The sequence below is a fragment of the Uloborus diversus genome, chromosome 4, assembly GCF_026930045.1.
Source record: "Uloborus diversus isolate 005 chromosome 4, Udiv.v.3.1, whole genome shotgun sequence".
Lineage (NCBI taxonomy): Eukaryota > Metazoa > Arthropoda > Arachnida > Araneae > Uloboridae > Uloborus > Uloborus diversus.
This window is the reverse complement of record NC_072734.1, coordinates 41,773,843-41,790,872: the sequence shown is the minus strand read 5'-3', so window position 1 is coordinate 41,790,872 and position 17,030 is coordinate 41,773,843. Positions and strand designations below refer to the sequence as shown.

Below are 17,030 nucleotides of genomic sequence, written 5' to 3'. Positions count from 1 at the left end.
TTCCGTGTTTGGCTGAGTGCCTAACCGGAACTCTTACTTTGAACCTCAGCAACCTGAGACACAAACTGGGATGGGGGCAGTACATTGAGAAGAGATAGAATGGAGGGAATGAAGACTTTCATTCATGAAACCAAGACCCCAAGTCATATGATGGATTTTAAAGCAAATCATTGGAAGAAATCAAGTTTTTTTCGCTTATTTCACACAAATGTGCCGACCATTCGTCGTTGTTGAGTCACATGATTTGGGGGATGTTGGGTGAGCTTTTGCTAAGCAAATGATTGAACTTGCTCCCTACATTTTAATTTCTGATCTAAGGGGCAGTAGGCCTTGGCCCCCCCTAAGTGTTGTGTCACCATTGTGTTTAGTTTAATAAAAGTAAACTCGTAAGTTTACCTCTACATGAAAGAATATATTCATTGCTTACATAAAATTCTTTGCATGAAAATAATATCAAAGTGGAAGTAAAAGTTGGATCTTAGTAATAAAATCTCTAAGCTTTAAACCTTCATTGATTTCTTTTATGCATAAATGTTATTGGACTTTTAATATTTTTAAAAATTTGTCAGAAAATATACTTTTATATTCTTCTTTAACAGCTTAACAAAGAGCATCATGTCATACTTTCTTTTGCAGGCTTGTCTGGACCGCACAGTTTTAATGAACTTTGTCCAGTTGAGAGCAGACTACAAAACCGCAAAACTTGTTAATCAGTTCAGATAAAAGTATTTTATGTATGAAAGTTATGAAATATGTGTTTTATTAAAAATATTGAGTTTGTTATAGTTCAAATTGTAAATTATATTTGCTAATAAATTATTTGAAAATAAAAAAAAAATTAAAGAAAAATTATTGTGTTAATAAAGCATAAAAAATACTGATTACAGTGATACAAAATTCAGAACAGTTCTTATAATTTATGCAATTATTTTTAATTCAGCAATTTTTAAAAACTCCTTTTTACTTTCTTCTATACATAATATATAGAAGAAACTATTGGATTCGTGCAAATTTTCGAATTTCGAATTTTGACGGATTCGAACGTTTTGAGGTGTGCCGAGTCCATTTCGACTATTTTTGGAAAATGTCTGTGTGTATGTGTATGTATGTGTGTCACGTCTGTGTGTGACCAGTTTTTTGTGGCCGCTCTACAGCAAAAACTATCGCATGAAATCGAACGAAACTTGGTACACATATGTGCCCCTATGTGAACTTGTGCCCATTGGTTTTTGGCGCGAATTCCTCCAAGGGGGGTGGAGCAATGGGACGTTTTTTGAGTTACGCGTGATTGCTATTCCTCAGGAAGTAACTGGCGGAATCAAACAAAATTTGGTCCATATGTTGCCATTAACAGGAACAGGTGCTGATTCAATTTTGGTGTCAATAACTCAAACGGGGGTTGAGCTATAGAACGTTTTTTGTCGTCAATTGTGACAGCTGTATCTCAAGAAATAATGAACGGAATGAAAGAAAAATTTATCGGCAAGTAGCCCTTAGTGGGTATAAGAGCTGATTTTATTTTGGTGTCAACAGCTAAAAAGGGGGTAGGGCAATCGCCCGTTCTTTTTTTTCCATTGTGAGTGCCCTATCTCAAGAAGTAATGCTACGTTCTGGTTGAAATTTGGAACATATATGAATCCATATGTAAACAGGCTTTGGTTCAATTTTGGCGCCAAGAGGTGCTGATTTATTTTTATTATCATTATTTTTTAGTGAATAAAAATAGTTTGTTTAATGCAACAATAAGAAAGATAAATCGTAATAGATTGTTGTCTGCGTATTTCTCGTGATTTTAATTGTATGGAAATGATCGGAAATATTATCTCAATGATTTAAAATTTTTAACTGTTGCCACCTTATGTTTGTTAACAAATAAAATATTTGTAATTAATTCAAGCAAGGCTTTTAAAATAACTTTCAATTTTCGCTCTTTGCTTTGCTTTTGCAATAATTCAGACATTGGGATGGTGGTCAAGTTTTTGCATGTGTAATTTCGTTTTTGTTGGGAATATTGCTTCCTCGTCAAGCATGGGGAGGGAGAAGAAAAAAAAGAAAAATATAGAAGAAAGTTTCGTGATGGCCACAACATACTAGTTTTATTTTGTCTGTCAGGAATTCATTCATTCATAAAACAAAATTACCTAGTTTTTTGAATTTAATATGTTTTTATTTTTTTAATTAATATTTGACTAAGTTTATTACTAAATTATTCAAAAGACAACTTTAAAAATGCCATCTTTATTTTTTTATATTTTTCAAAAATCTGGTAGGAAAAAAGGATATGTTGATTCAATTTCTCAATTTTTATCTGCAGAGTTAAGATATTAAAACTTTGAAAGGAAAAAAAGTAGTGAAAAAATTTGAAATCTCTATGGTTCCTATATCCTCTTATTCATATGTATGGAAATCACAAGCATGAAGAAACAATTCAAACACAAAATATTTGACATCAGTACGACCAATCTTCTTGGAGAAATAAAACATTTTGTGACTTATATCACTTTACACTCAGGGCCATATAGCAGCTTAATAAATTAGATCTTTTTTTTCTCAAACTAAGAGCTTTTGAAGTATGTTTTTATGTATCATAATTTTACATTTCCTTTTTTTTTTTTCAATAGCAATGAAAAGTATAAATACATATTAAATCGACTTTCTGCTGATCTGATATGTTCCCATCTCATTTTTGGTACTGTCTCTTAGAATTTGGAACTTGAATATCTCAGTGAATATTGGTTGTTCTGGTGTCAAGTTTTTTGTTTTTGAATAGTTTTTTATGCTTCTGATTTTTCTAAAAATATGAATGGGGAGGGGGAGGGGACATAGGAACCATATAGGAAGTTAAATTTCATATTTCCTCACTCAATTTTTTTTTTGTGCTTCTATCAATTTCTTAACTCTGCTTCTCATCTTGACCGTTTTTGCAAATAGAAGTATGTATCTAGGACTAACGGTTGTGAAAATGGAAGTTTTGTTAATTGAACGAGGACATGCTGTATATATTAATGCAAAATTAGGGAAATTCTTTTCTTACCAGTGGCTGGTTGTATCAATTTCATTAGTAGCCACTTTCTTGAAAAAGTGACCCCTTGATTGCTCCAGTTACTTAATGCCTTTAGTATATTTTAAAGTCATTAGTTTATTTTTTGGGGTGGTGACTAACTGAGGATTTTGTAATTATAATTTTTTAAAATTTTATTTAACTGCCTTATGGCCAGTGGCAAAAACTAGTTTTGTTCTTTATTTTTCATATACATATATGATACTCAAATCACTTAGGAACTGCCACGCTTAAAATAGTTGCACATGGTTTTTAAGGAAAAAAGAAGTAATGAAATAAATAAATAAACTTCAAGTAGATAATCACACAACTCATTTGATTTTATTTCAGTAAATATTGAGTTACTTAAAAAATATTCCCATTCTAGATTTTTTTAATAAGTGAAGCTTAGCCTGGGGAATGTAAAAGTAAAAACTACCCATGCAGAAAACATTGATTGTAAATGAACTAAGAAAATTATGCTAATTAAAAATGCAACACAGCATGTTTGTTTGCTAAAATTTAATTAAAGAATGCATCTTCTTTTGAAACCAAATTTAAATTGTAATATTTATAAGTTCAAATGTTTTCCCACTTCAATTAAGTGATTTCTAATTTAGAAATAGTTTTTACATTTTTAATTGTGGTTTGCTAAACTAGAGAAATGTTACAAATCAGTGTGTACAGACTGATTAAATGTCATTCCTATTTGTGCTCTTAATTAGCATTTTTACCAAATTTTTGTTTCAAAAATATATCCATTTTTAGTATTTGCTGTGATTTTTTAGTTTTACATGAATACAATCAACACAAGTTAACAAGCATATAGGTTATTCTCCAGGAAGGAGCAATTTCTTGCCCTAGGCTCATAGCAACCTTAGAGAAGCGTTTTTCATTTCTTTTGTTATTCTTAGGTATTTGTCTCCTTCTAAAGAACAAAAAAAAGGCATTTAATGGAGTTATAAATATTTATTTATAAGGATGCTTAATATTAGTACTAAAATGTTGTTAAAGCTTGACCACAGAAAAATGCTTCTGGCATGAAGAGATACTTCTGGTGACCATGAAATGATACTATACGAAATGTTTCCAAAATAAGTTGTAAAGATTGGCAATTGTGTTTGGAATTGTGTGCAAACTCGTGCTGTTTATGGATTTAATTTAGTTGGTAGATCATTTCACATACTAACAAATGATATAAAGAAAGAAAAATTAAAGAAATGCCGATATTTTGGTTACATGGGGAAAACCGAGAAACATTATTCACGTAGTTTTTAGCTTCAAAAACAGCGACAATTGAAAAAATTGCCACATACCTAAGCTATTGAAATGATTCCGCAAAAAAAGTTTGGCGAGATTCCTGCTGGTTGATCAAGCACCCAGTCAACACAAATAATTAAAAAAACATTAATTGCCTCAAAGTTGCATAAAACTGGAAAATAATCAGCCAAATCCATGTATTATTTGCCTATCTTGTGCAAAAAATCTTACTTTAAAATTTAACTTGAGAAAAGCCTTGAACAGTCAGACGAAAAGCAAAAATAGTCAACAATACAACAATTGTCACTATCGAGAGGGAGTTGAGATGATACCCTAAATACTATATTGTGTTGAGGAAAGCCTTCGAACACGGAACTAAAAAGCTCATAACTCGTTTTTTATTCTACTTAGAAATTTGGAACAGGTGCCATCTTCAGCAGAAAAATCAGAGCTTTCGATGGACATATAATGTTAATAGTGCAAGTATTTTTTCATCCTCATATTAGAGAATTTATACGAAAATTGGGTTTTATTGCCCACCCTAGGGGGGTTTTGTCCCCCATAACGGGATGAAAACTACCCTATGTGTTATTCTGATGCATAAACTATATTATTGTAAAGTTTCATCAAAATCCATTCAGTAGTTTTTGCGTGAAAGAGTAACAAATATCCATACAGACAAACTTCGGCATATGTAATAGTAGTAAGATGTCACTCAGTAAGAAAGAACCTTTCATATAGTGAAGGAACATATAAACACACAAAAATCTGCCCTCTCTTTATAATATTAGTATAGATAAACCAGCTATTTTTTGGATTTTTCAAGGGGGAGGGGGGCAGCCAAAGGGTATCTACTCGATACAAATCATATCAAAAACAACAAAACTCATACCCACTTACATGTAAATACATTAATTTCTCAAAGTCAAGGAGGTAGAGAGGAGTCGATTTCCCCCTCCGACACACCCTCACGATGGGCCTGTATATGAACTAACAGGCAAATGCCATTTGCATTCATATTCATCTTTGTTTCTTCAATGCATTCTTGGTTTGTATGAATCTATCAGAACAACAAAAAATGTTTCTCATTTGAATATAGTATCCATTTGTACAAACTATAGTATGTTTTTAATGTAATACAATAGTATAAGCTAGTTTGTAGTGCAAAAAAAAAAAAAGTAATTTAAATCAGTTAAATTTAAAAAAAAAGAAGAGTGAAAAATAAAAAAAATTTTCAACACTTTGTTTGTTTTTAATAAATTAAGATTTAACGCCTAAGAAATGCAAGCTAAACATTTTATGAAACTTTGAGAAGAAATAAAGGCTTTAAACATTGCCCCTTGCCCTGGTCCCAGTTGAGCAATGTGTTAATCAGGGCCTGTGGAGGCCTTTTGTAAATCAGTGAAAATTAAATTTCTCCAAGTTACATGTATTTTATGTATGGAGGCTTCAATTACAAACTGGAAAAAATGTACGTGGAATAAAATTCATAGTAAATAAAAGCTGCTTTTTGACATTTTTTGTAGTACACATGACGAGAGGCTTTAAACTTTCATTTAAAAACGTGAATTTAATATAGTTTTCATCATAGTAAACAGTATCAAAGTACCATAAAAATTGCTTTTGCATGAGATATAAAATTACATTGTGATAGACGATGCAAAAACAGTTTTAAAAAGCAATATTACACCACAAGACACTTATTTTATACACATTACAATAGTGTCAAACCATAAAACAATAAGAAAATCAGATGCCGTTTAATTAAAAGGTCATGCGCAAGGACGGCGACGGCGCATCATGGGTATTTTGTGTCACGTGACCAACAGCCAATAGTGGAAGCAGAAAAAATTATCCGGACTTGTATGTTGTTGGTGCTGTGTTGTGAACGAAGCTGTGATGTGTGATCGTAGTTGTCATGTCCGAAATCCAAGATTTTATAAATGTATTACTTTGACTTTATGTGCTAATCACTGATTTGAGAAAATTGGGAAGTACTCTACTATTGTAGGCAATGGTAAGTGAAACTAATATTTGAAATCTTTCTAAACTAGTTTTGTCTTAATAAGGTCAGTATAAGGATTTGCTGTATTCTAAGTGACGCTTTGCAAAAGATTTAAAGATTTCTTCTTCAAAATCTTTTAATTGTTGTAAATTTAAGTAGTATTTATAGTTAAGTGCAGGTTCAGTGACAGAATCTAATTTTCATGGCCTCTTGTCGCAATATTTGGTTACAGAAATGGAATAGTGGAATCATCGTTTTAATGAATATTTTTTTTGAAATCGGAAGAAAAACGACATGAAATTACTGCATTTTAGGCATTATATTTAAATACTCTAGCATTAATCCTTCATTTGTGCACGACTTTATAATATCGAAGCAATTTTAAGTTTTTGGCAAGTACATGAATTTGAAAAATTCAATCGTTTATTGAAGTTAGTCGTAGCAAAAAAATATTCTTCTGTTGATCGTGTGAGCTTAATCTTCTTTAAGTAGTTTTGACATTTCGATGTAATAAGTAATAGAGTATTCTTCAGTGCATCAAAAACGTCATATATGTTATGAGGAAACAGCTGTATGGAGGGAACGTTATCGTCCAATGGCGGCGTCCATTGATGCTCGGGAAGCAGCGTGTTTAGATACTGACATTTACTCCGTTCCTCTCAACTACCTTTTGATTTTTTTCAATAAACGACTCGATTGTAAAGCCAATACAGTGAATGAATTCGATATTACTAAATTATGTTTGATATTATCAAGTTCTTTTCATCGATTCACTTTTCTGACGTAGAAATAATGTATAATACGTCTAATTTTGCACTTTCATTAAACACATTTTGATGTTTATGCTTTTGCTCTTTAATGGGAAAACCTTTCACTTTTTTTTCTGCTTGGTGCAACACATTTAAACAGCGAAATTACTTATTTGTGTCCTTTTTTATAATGATGTTCTTACATTTTTGTTTTATTATCTTATTTTTCAAGGAATTTTATCGTTGATTCTCATGTTTTGTTGTTTTAAAGTTAATTATTTAAATCTTATTTTTGACTGAAGCTTAGTGGAAATTGCTTAATTAGTTGCTGTTTCTTTTTAACTGAAACAGGTGTTTAAAAAGTAAAACTTAACTTTCTGCTATAAAAAACTAAATTTTGCATACACAAAGTTTGGGAGTAACAAGGAACCTTCTTTTTAATTCAGTAGATATGATCTTGTCAACAAATGTCAAACAGTGGCTTTTTATTCTGTCATTCATGAGCTCATTTTCTGTATTGAAAAAGGTGTTCTTAGTAACCTTGAAACATGTGTAAGCAATATTTTGCTTGCCATTTTTGTGCTTTGTAACATTGTTTTTCACAATCTAAACAAATTTATCTTTTTCTTGGGATGCTTTTGTCTCATTTTTACGTGTTTGAAAGTAGCATCTTTAAAATTAAAGACCTGACTTTGTAATTTTAGTCAGGTAATTTAAAAAAAAGGAAAAAATGAAGTATTCCAAAATTTCAGAACAATCACTAATATTTCAGAGGAATCAGTATGATAACTTATAGGTCAGAAATGGTAATATTCTACCCAGAAGCTATGAGGCCTATTTTAAGTGGCTCTACAGTTAAAATGGTCAATTACAGTTTAAATAAAGTATGTTCATTTTTATAACAGCTCAATTAACTAGTAGTTCTTATTCAATTTGTATGTTATAAATAAAATATATACATAGGTCTAACCAGCTGCAAACTGGGTCCATTTTGCGGCTCCTTCACAAAACTAAATTGTATAGCAGCCTCTTCACAAAATTTCAAACCTTACAATTAGTCCTTTCTCAAAATTTGATTTGTAAAATCAGCTCTTTCTAACTTGTAAGCTCGACTTGCCTGAAAACAATACATTAGTATTTAAGAATCAGGGTTAGAAAAATCTTAAAATTCTCTGCTGGGCATGTTTGTCAAAGAAAAAAAAAAATACATGCCCAAATAAAATTTTTACGTGTCCAGTTTTTTTTAATTGTATAATAATAATAGGAACTGATGTGATATACCCCACCCTTGGCGACTTTTTCTGTTGGCGCCAAGAAAACGATGTATAACGCCATATGTCATACATCGTTCTTAACGATGCTTTTTTAGCGCCAACAGGAAAAAAATCAGATAAAAAAACATGATCAAAGCACTTCAGAACACAATATATATAAAAACAACATAAAAGCACAACAAAAAACATCACGAATATATGCTTCAAAAATGTACAGGGCCGGGGTTTTTTGTAAACATATTAAAATACAATGAAATCCTTATATATTATTTCTGTAGCCTGTTTTTGGTTTCTACGCGAGATTTTCCTCAATTCTTGATCGATTTCTTTGATTTACACCTTATTTTAAACCTTATCGTGCAGACTACTGACGAAAAATAGACCCACGGTCTAAAAATTGTTTCTCCGGGCAAAAAAACCTGTTTTAAAGAACCAGAATGAAGTTTTCGGTTAAATTTATAACTTTAACTTAACCTGCTACCGACAGAGCTGACTAGCTTGATCGGCAGAGCGTTCATCTGGTAACCAGGAGAATGCGTGTTCGGGCCCACGTCCGGACAATCTGCATCAAAAAATTAGAACAATATCGCGCTTTACATGAAAAACAAATAGGAGGGAATACATGAGGAAAAAACGCTCCTAGCTGTTATGTAAACTTGATGCAACAAGGAGCTGAATTGATACTCAATTGTGCGGGTTTATTATTTTTTTTAAGCTTTCGCTCCCGGAAGAAAATTAAAGCATAATGTAAGCGAAAATATAAGTATCAGGTTTAAGATTTCAGATTACATTGGAATTGTTTTTTGTTCAGTAAAATATAATAAATCGTATGTTGAAATATAGATTCTTCTAATGAGTTTTTGACTCTTTGTACAAATAAAAGAATACTACCTCAATTTAAAGGGTAATATATATTTTTTTCTTCTTTTTGCAAAAGAACAAATAGCGTATCACATTTTTACTACATTTGAAAAGCTACGCTTAAAAAAGAACTTAGTTCAAATTATTTTCTATTTTAACCGTGCTGTTAAATGATGAACACGTGCTGCCATCTAAGTCATAACTTTTCAAATAGCCTGCGATAACAAATTGTAAAAATTTTATAAAATAAAAACACTTCTCGGCAAGGAAAAAAAATTAAAATTACCTGTGTTTTTTTTTTCTTTTTCGGTAGAGCGTTGGGCTATAAACTGTCTGAACTTCGGGCCAGTTCGAGCTGTCCGACATAATAGCAAATTTACAGTAATATTACGCATTACATGTACTCATAACATACAACAGGTAACACACGTAATAAAATAAATACAGTGGGAATGCTATTTGGTGTTTTGACTCCTTTATGCAGGCTACAGTTATCATTCAGATAAGTTGACTGCTAATCGAAGGGTGTTCTTCCCTTTTTTTTAAAGTTTTGACTCCGTCCAGACCACTGAGCATAATGTAAGCATAAAAAAAAGGATTAGATATACCTCAAGGGAATCCTTTTTGTGCAGAAAAATATTTTCATTGTATGCTGAAATGTAGATTTTTCTAATAGCAGTGTTCGAACTTTTGTACAAATGAAAAAATTCTACGCCAAATTAAAACTACGAGTTTCAACCAGTAAATTTTTAATTATTTATTCGAATACGATATAAAACATTAAAAATATTAACAACTTCATTAGTAAGAAATTATTTTCTACTCCTCTGCTTTCGGCTGAAAAAAAAAAAAAACATTCTGTCTACGTTCGAAAAATTACACTTAAAAAACGGACTCAGTTCAACTGGTTTTCGTTTTGAATTTTAAGTGTTCGATTAGAAGAAAAACAAGTGCGGACTTTTAAGTCGTACAGGTTAAAGAAGCATGCTATGGGAAATTGTTGAATATTTAAAAATAAAAACTTTTTTTTTCAACCGAATTTATTACTTCTCTAGAATGTTTGTTTCAATCGCTACGTGAGATCTTCCTCATTCTTTAATCAAATTCCATGTTTTACGAATAATATTAAATCGTATCATGCTGGCTAATGACAAAACATAGACGCATGATCTTTTTATTTTTTTTTCGGAGAAAATCTTTTTTACTGTGTTTTATTACGCATTCCTTCAATCAATAGCATTCGAAAAGGAAGGCACAGTTGCTAGGTTTGTTGGAGCGTCGTAATGTTAATCAGAATGGCGCCAGTTCGAATCCGTGCCACTTAATATCTCTTTAATGTTTCTTTTTTTTCCGTCAGATGCTCACATGGGCAGGACTGTATTTGCCACAACCTGTTTTTGCACATGCAAAATTACTGATTTTTCACGTGTCACTCAGTCACACTTTTAATGATATTTATATTTCCATTGAAAATACGTACAACCAAAAAGGGAGCGATGATCAAATTATCACAACGTTGTATTTAACGAGGTTTTGTTACTAATGTCTTCAAATTACATGCCTTCTCTTGTGCGCTTACTTTTTTCGGTTTTTCTTCATAATATTCTTTCTTTGCAATTTTTAAAGAGCGAAATGCCTTATGAAACGATTCGAAGTACAGTGCGGAGTTCCGCACGGGTCGACTAGTAAATTATTGTATTAATTACAAGTCGAAATTAGTGCATTAATTTTTTTTTCATAATTTCTCCGGGATACGAGCCCTCGGTCTCATAGTACTTTCGTAATGAGACCTCGGCTCGCCGGCCCTGCCTCGGTCTCATTACGAAAGTACTATGAGACCTCTGGCTCGCCATCCTCGCTCCGCTCGGTCTGTTATCCCACCGACTGTTAATATACATTACAGTCAGAGTATGGTCACAGTTATGTATATTTTTATGGAGACACCCAAGGGTGGCTCCTTCCGTTCAGTGTACAATAATGACACAGTTTTAAGTGTGAAATATGCACCATTATTGTGCAGATTTATTAATAAAATTCAGCATTTTTAAGAGTACAACCGAAAGAACTTTCAATTGTTAACATAAAATTCAGTACCTAAAGGAGGCACGTTAATAGAATGTCTAAATAATTCGTGGCATCGATAAGAATTAACTTTTAGAACAAAATAACCGTACTATTTCTGTAAAATTAATTTACATACAGTAAAAATAAAGTTAAAAACTACAAGAACCCCTCAAGGATTTGTAAAAACAAAGAATTTTGGAAGTGAGAGGTTTTTTTTTAATTCTAAAATAAAGAACTTATCTTTTTATATGGTATAAATATTCACACTCAGTCTAAAACAATACATCATATGACAATGGCACGTTACAGATACATACCACGTTGGAGTTAACTTTTAATTAACCTTCAAGTTTGAAGAAACTGGCATTTTCTAATGTTTTTACTTCAAAACACAACTACTGAATCTAAACTAACAAAATAAGCATTCCTGTAAGGTATATTGCACGAAACAACACCACGTATCTCTCCTGCGTGAAACCCAAACAACCCAAGTAAACAAGTTTGAACAGATCTGTAAGATTGCCTTCGAGTTGCTAAACACAGGTTAGTTTGGCCAGGGATGCCATGCATAAAAAATTATCGCCTCATTGGCGAGAAAAATATTTTAATTTTGTGCAAAAAAATCGATTGTCGCCAAATGGGGGGGGGGGGGGGGTATATTACATCTGTACCTAATAATACTATTTAAATTTGTCGTATAGCATTAATTCGACGAAAAATTAATTTAATAGCTTCATATCTGAATCAAGAATTGTTTCAATATAAAACATTAAAAAAAGTTAAAATAAAAAGTACATAGATCATTAAGATTACCAATGCTTAATTAAAAATATATAATAATTGCCTGCCCAGCCGGGCATATATAGGTAAAAGATTCATGCCTGACTGGAATTTACATGCCCCGGGCATGTCGGGAAATATAATTTTCAAGCCATGTTAAGGTTATAGAAAAAAAAGAAAGTCAAGCTTCCAAATCATTCCCCTCAAAATATTTAGAACCAAAGAAATTTCATATTATTATTGTGATTGCTAAAATTTTTTTTTAATAATATGATAATATTTTTTCTTTTTTCACAAAATAATATAAAAAAGGAAAAGCTGGGGTGCCTATCTGTCCCCCCCCCCCCCCCGGCCAATGGTATACTCCCCTCAATTGCTATGGAACACTTCCCAAGAAGAAGATCCCCCTTAAAATATGATAAAACCCCCTTTTAAATCTTTCTCCCTACTGAAAATTTCAATAGCATAGTATTCCATAAATCTCTCCTCGTAGGCACCCCTGAGAATAGTTATAAATTATATTACTTAATTCAGAAAAAAAATATGCTTTATCTTTGTGTGCAGTAGTTATAATTTTAGGAGGTTAAAAACTCCTCAGAGTATCAACTTCATTTTCATTTAATGAATTGGGCTTAAAAAAAATTGTATTTGAAAAGCATTATTCTTTTTGCATTTTTCTTTTATTTGTTTCTCTTTTTAGTAGATTTGTTCTGAAATAAAGATGAATTTCATTGATATATGGACTTTTTGTTTTATGGAGTTAATCGATTTGGCAAGTGAAGCATCCATCTCTCTAACATCATGTTTTTTTAGTTTGGCCCCTAGATTTAGATTAGTATGTAATCTATCCCCAGAGCCGGATTTGGAATTGAGGAGGCCCCGGGGCAACGAAGAAGTGGAGGTCCCTAATCAGGGTTCGAAAAGATCATCATACTTTCGGAAACATACGATACTTTGATATATATCCGAATATTTTGATGTATATATTCGATATTTTCTACCCGTGAAAGTTAGGATAGTTTGTAAAAATTTTATTGTGTGGGCCCCTTTGTTGTGGAGGCCTCGAGGCAGTAGCCCTGCCTGCCTTCCCCTAAATCCGGCCCTATCTATCCCTAAGACTGTACTTATTCAATTTTCATTATATTGTATTTTTAATGAACTTATGCTGTTCATTATCTTGTAATTTATTCTGTAGGCTGCTGATGAGCCTCCATATTTGACAGTGGGCACTGATGTTAGTGCAAAATATAAAGGAGCATTTTGTGAAGCAAAGATTAAAAAAGTGAACAGAGTTGTTAAATGCAAGGTATGTTTTTGTTCTTTAAATTGCTAATAAATTGTTATGAATAGTTTGGTTCTGTAATTAATTTTTTAACATTTCGCTGGATATGTCACTGTATGTTTTTGGAAAAATAAAGATAATCTTGCCAAAGAAATTGGGTTTTTACAAGACTGGTTTGTCCAGAAAAGAATTGAATTCGTGAAAAATTTTGAATTTTTACTATTGTACTTTCTTTGTATGAAATTGTACTAAAGAAAATGTTAAACGAATTGTGACTTATTTTATCATTGCAGAAAATGGATTATTAGATTTTAAAAATAAATTAAATTGTAAATGTAGATCATAACCAAAAGTGTATGCAAATTTTATATAAGTACAACAACCTATGGAGAGATTTAGATTTTAATTGGAACTAGATGATTTTGCACTCTTCTTAATTTTTCCTTTTTGCATTTTTGTTCAGTATTGTTGGTATTGTATCATGGAATGAAAAAAATTATAGAAAGTATCTTAAACATAAAGCAAGTGCTAGAAGATGATTGCCTGTCATTTCAAAATTATGATTGCATCAAAATACTAATGTTGGACAAGCATGACACACGTTATCGGAGAAAATAAAACAAGTTAAAAATGCAATATTTAAAACATGTAAATGCTGACAATGAATTATTATAGACCTTTAAAGTTTAAAAATAAATAAATAAAAAGTGAAATTAAAAAACAGAATGAAGTCTTTGGAGCAGATAATTGTTCTTTCAGTCCTCATAGAAAGGGTTGACTCTAAAGTTATTACTACATTCAATTATTTGTTTTCCTTTTCTTAAAGTAATGTCTGAAAGATATTTAAGTAACTTCTTTTTAATTAGATTTATTGTGACTAGCTCCTCCATTTGGATGTGTGATTTAAGGTAAAATGTATTTTTCATAAAGACAAGAGTTTAGACTTTAGAACTTTAAATTATGAGCAGCAGCTCCTATGTCTTTTGAAATGTCATCAATGTTTCAAATAGTTTTTCTTTTAGAAAATGTATAATTCCCTGCTTATGTACAGACAGCAATCCAAAAAATAAGTGAAGTTTAATGAAAAAAAAAATCCTTCAGATTTAGCAAAAAAGAAAAGAAAAAAAAGAATAGTGAAAATTTTTTAGATAATTCGTTCCATTGCTTTTACCTTGCTTCAAAAAAAAAAAAAAAAAAAAAAAAAAAAAATACTAAAGCCTGTAAAAAATTTTCCTTTCAATATGTTATTTGAAAATTTTCATGATTTTTTAAATTTAAGCATTTTATTTCTAAGTGTATATAGATATGAGATACAGATAATGCTTGTGTGTGTGTGTGCACTTAAGACTTTTAAAATTGTAATAAGTTTTTGTTTGTTCTTTTTTTTACTTGAATAATGTTTTTCAATAAACTTATTACAGGTGACATTCAAAAATAATTTGGGATCATTTATGGTCACTGATGATCAGATTAAAGGTTCACTAAGGGTATGTATTCAGTGTTCAAAAATAGTTTGCTAAAAATGGTTTATACTTTTGAATATTTGAATTTTAGAAATTATCTTTGCTTGTGTTATATTTTTAGATTGGATCAGATATTGAAGCTAAGCATCCAGAAAAAAGTCAATACTTGGAGGCTGTTATAAATAAAGTTCAAGATTACAGCCAGTATACTGTTGGTAAGTGCATCATTAATGTTTCTAGTTGTAATGCATTTTTTACACAAAAAAGTTACTTATATTAATATTTATACTTGGTTCACAGTTTTTGATGATGGGGATGAAACAACATTACGACGTACATCTCTGTGTTTAAAAAGTGGACGACATTTTGCCGAAAGCCCAGTAAGTTTTCTGATTGCCTTTAATTTATGTAAATGGTTCCTTTTTGTAGTTTATATAAAGTTTTCCGAGATAAATTGGTTGAGAGTGAAAAATAATTGAATGTTCAGATAAAATTTATATACACATTTGTTCTTAAGTTTTGCTAACTTATTTCATTTTGCTAAGAATAATCTATTATGAAAGTTCCTAATTGGAAAATGCATATTTTTTAGACATTAGACCAGTTTCCATTGACAAACCCAGAGCACTTTGGTACTCCAGTCATAGGATCTGGAAAATATAAGCGCAAAAGGCGATCCACTCTGAATTCTTCTTTGTAAGTATTTATCTTTGTGTTTGTAACATTTTAAAAGTAGACTTTATTATTTAAGAACAGTTGAAGTGAATCAAGTTTAGATGCAATTAACATCAATTAATAGGGAAGTTTTCGATTTTTCAATTTTATTTTTATATGATAGAGTAACATGTATGAACATCATAGGTGAAAAAATTTTTGCGATACGATAAGTATTTTTTTTTTAAATTAATTTTTAAAGTTCAAGCGCCTGTGACGTCAGATGGCATAGAAAGTGACGTCCGATAGGAGAGAAACGCTAGCGAACCGGTTCCCATGTCATGGGAGAAATCGAAGAACGTGCATTCGACTTCAAAGATGAAACGTAAAAGGCTTATCTCCTCGCGTTTCTGGAACATTAAACCTCTCATCCTCTCGGAAATATTCGAATATCACCATTGATATTATTTGAGGAAGATTATTTAGATTGTGCTTTAACGAATCCGGCCTCCATAGTGTGTTCAAAAGGATTATTGAATTTCTAAAAAATAAAAATATCAGCGCGCTCAAAATGTCCCTAGCGAAAACAAGGGATCTTCGGCGGAAGGCTGCCCATTCGCGCCCTGTGACGTAGGCTCGTGACGTTTCAGAAGCGGGCACTTTTGCGCGTGGATTTTTAAAAATTCATTAAAAATCAACCGCGGTGTTTTAAAATTCGGCGATGGTGAATTTTTTAGTTTTGAGGGTCAATTAACAATATGCAATAGCCAAAATATGAACATTTAATAGGTTGCAACTTCCCTATTGTTTTATTTGTTAGTGTTATAGATTCTGAAATGGTCACTTATTTATGTCTTGAAACTAATTTCTTTAAAATATTGTTAAAAATCTCTCCTTTTTTTGTTAATTATATTGTTATTTTTTTATATTTTACTAATTATTTTTTTTTTTTCAAAAAATCATATTTTTTAATTCTTTATATTTGTTTTCAATTTCTTAGTTAATTTTAGAAAGCAGAATTTGATCTTATTATCCATGTCTGAAAGTCCCCTAAAACAACAAGGAAGAGGACTTTTTACCCATCTCTTACTTTTTGAAAGTTGTAAATAGGCATTAAAGTTGCTTTTAACTCTACAATTTTAACATTTAATAAGATTTGATTAATTTGAATTGATAAAGATTTGACATACAGATTATATCGAAAAGAATCAGCAGCAACGTGAATGGTGTTATTTTCTTGGTATTTTTTTTCCCTCTAAAGAATTAGGTTAAGATTTTGGTAAATGTATTGAGTGGTAATAACAAAGATTTAGCAGTGCAGTGGTGTCAGTTGGGCCAAATGAAAAAAGAATTTCAATGTTTCAACTATATATCCTCTCCTTTCTTTTGGATGAATTGAGAGAAAATTGCTCATAGGACTCTTTGCTCCTTGAAAGTTTTTTTGAAGTCTAATGGGGGCTGCGTTTTAGGCTATTTAGCCTTTAGCAGGCCTAGTGCAATCCCCCGATACAGCATCCAGTCTTTTATGTGCCTCATTAAGGCGCTGATGTCAATGGCACTTATAATTTGCACACCCTGTTTCCATCATATGGAGGCAC

At 31.4% G+C, this 17,030-nt stretch overlaps 2 protein-coding genes across 2 annotated transcripts in view; both read left to right on the top strand.

Moving 5' to 3' along the window:
• LOC129219739 (exocyst complex component 5-like) overlaps positions 1-814 on the top strand; it is a 64,020-nt gene extending 63,206 nt beyond the window's left edge. The window contains exon 17 of the mRNA XM_054854028.1: positions 637-814. Within this exon, the coding sequence (XP_054710003.1) occupies positions 637-723 (87 nt within the window). The 3' untranslated portion in view covers positions 724-814. The remainder of the gene's footprint in view (positions 1-636) is intronic.
• Positions 815-6,178: 5,364 nt separating this feature from the next.
• The window catches only part of LOC129219981 (AT-rich interactive domain-containing protein 4B-like), a 46,018-nt gene continuing 35,166 nt past the window's right edge, over positions 6,179-17,030 (top strand). Inside the window, exons 1-6 of the mRNA XM_054854303.1 lie at positions 6,179-6,317; positions 13,229-13,339; positions 14,737-14,802; positions 14,900-14,993; positions 15,079-15,158; positions 15,371-15,474. Of these exons, the coding sequence (XP_054710278.1) occupies positions 6,315-6,317; positions 13,229-13,339; positions 14,737-14,802; positions 14,900-14,993; positions 15,079-15,158; positions 15,371-15,474 (458 nt within the window). The 5' untranslated portion in view covers positions 6,179-6,314. The remainder of the gene's footprint in view (positions 6,318-13,228; positions 13,340-14,736; positions 14,803-14,899; positions 14,994-15,078; positions 15,159-15,370; positions 15,475-17,030) is intronic.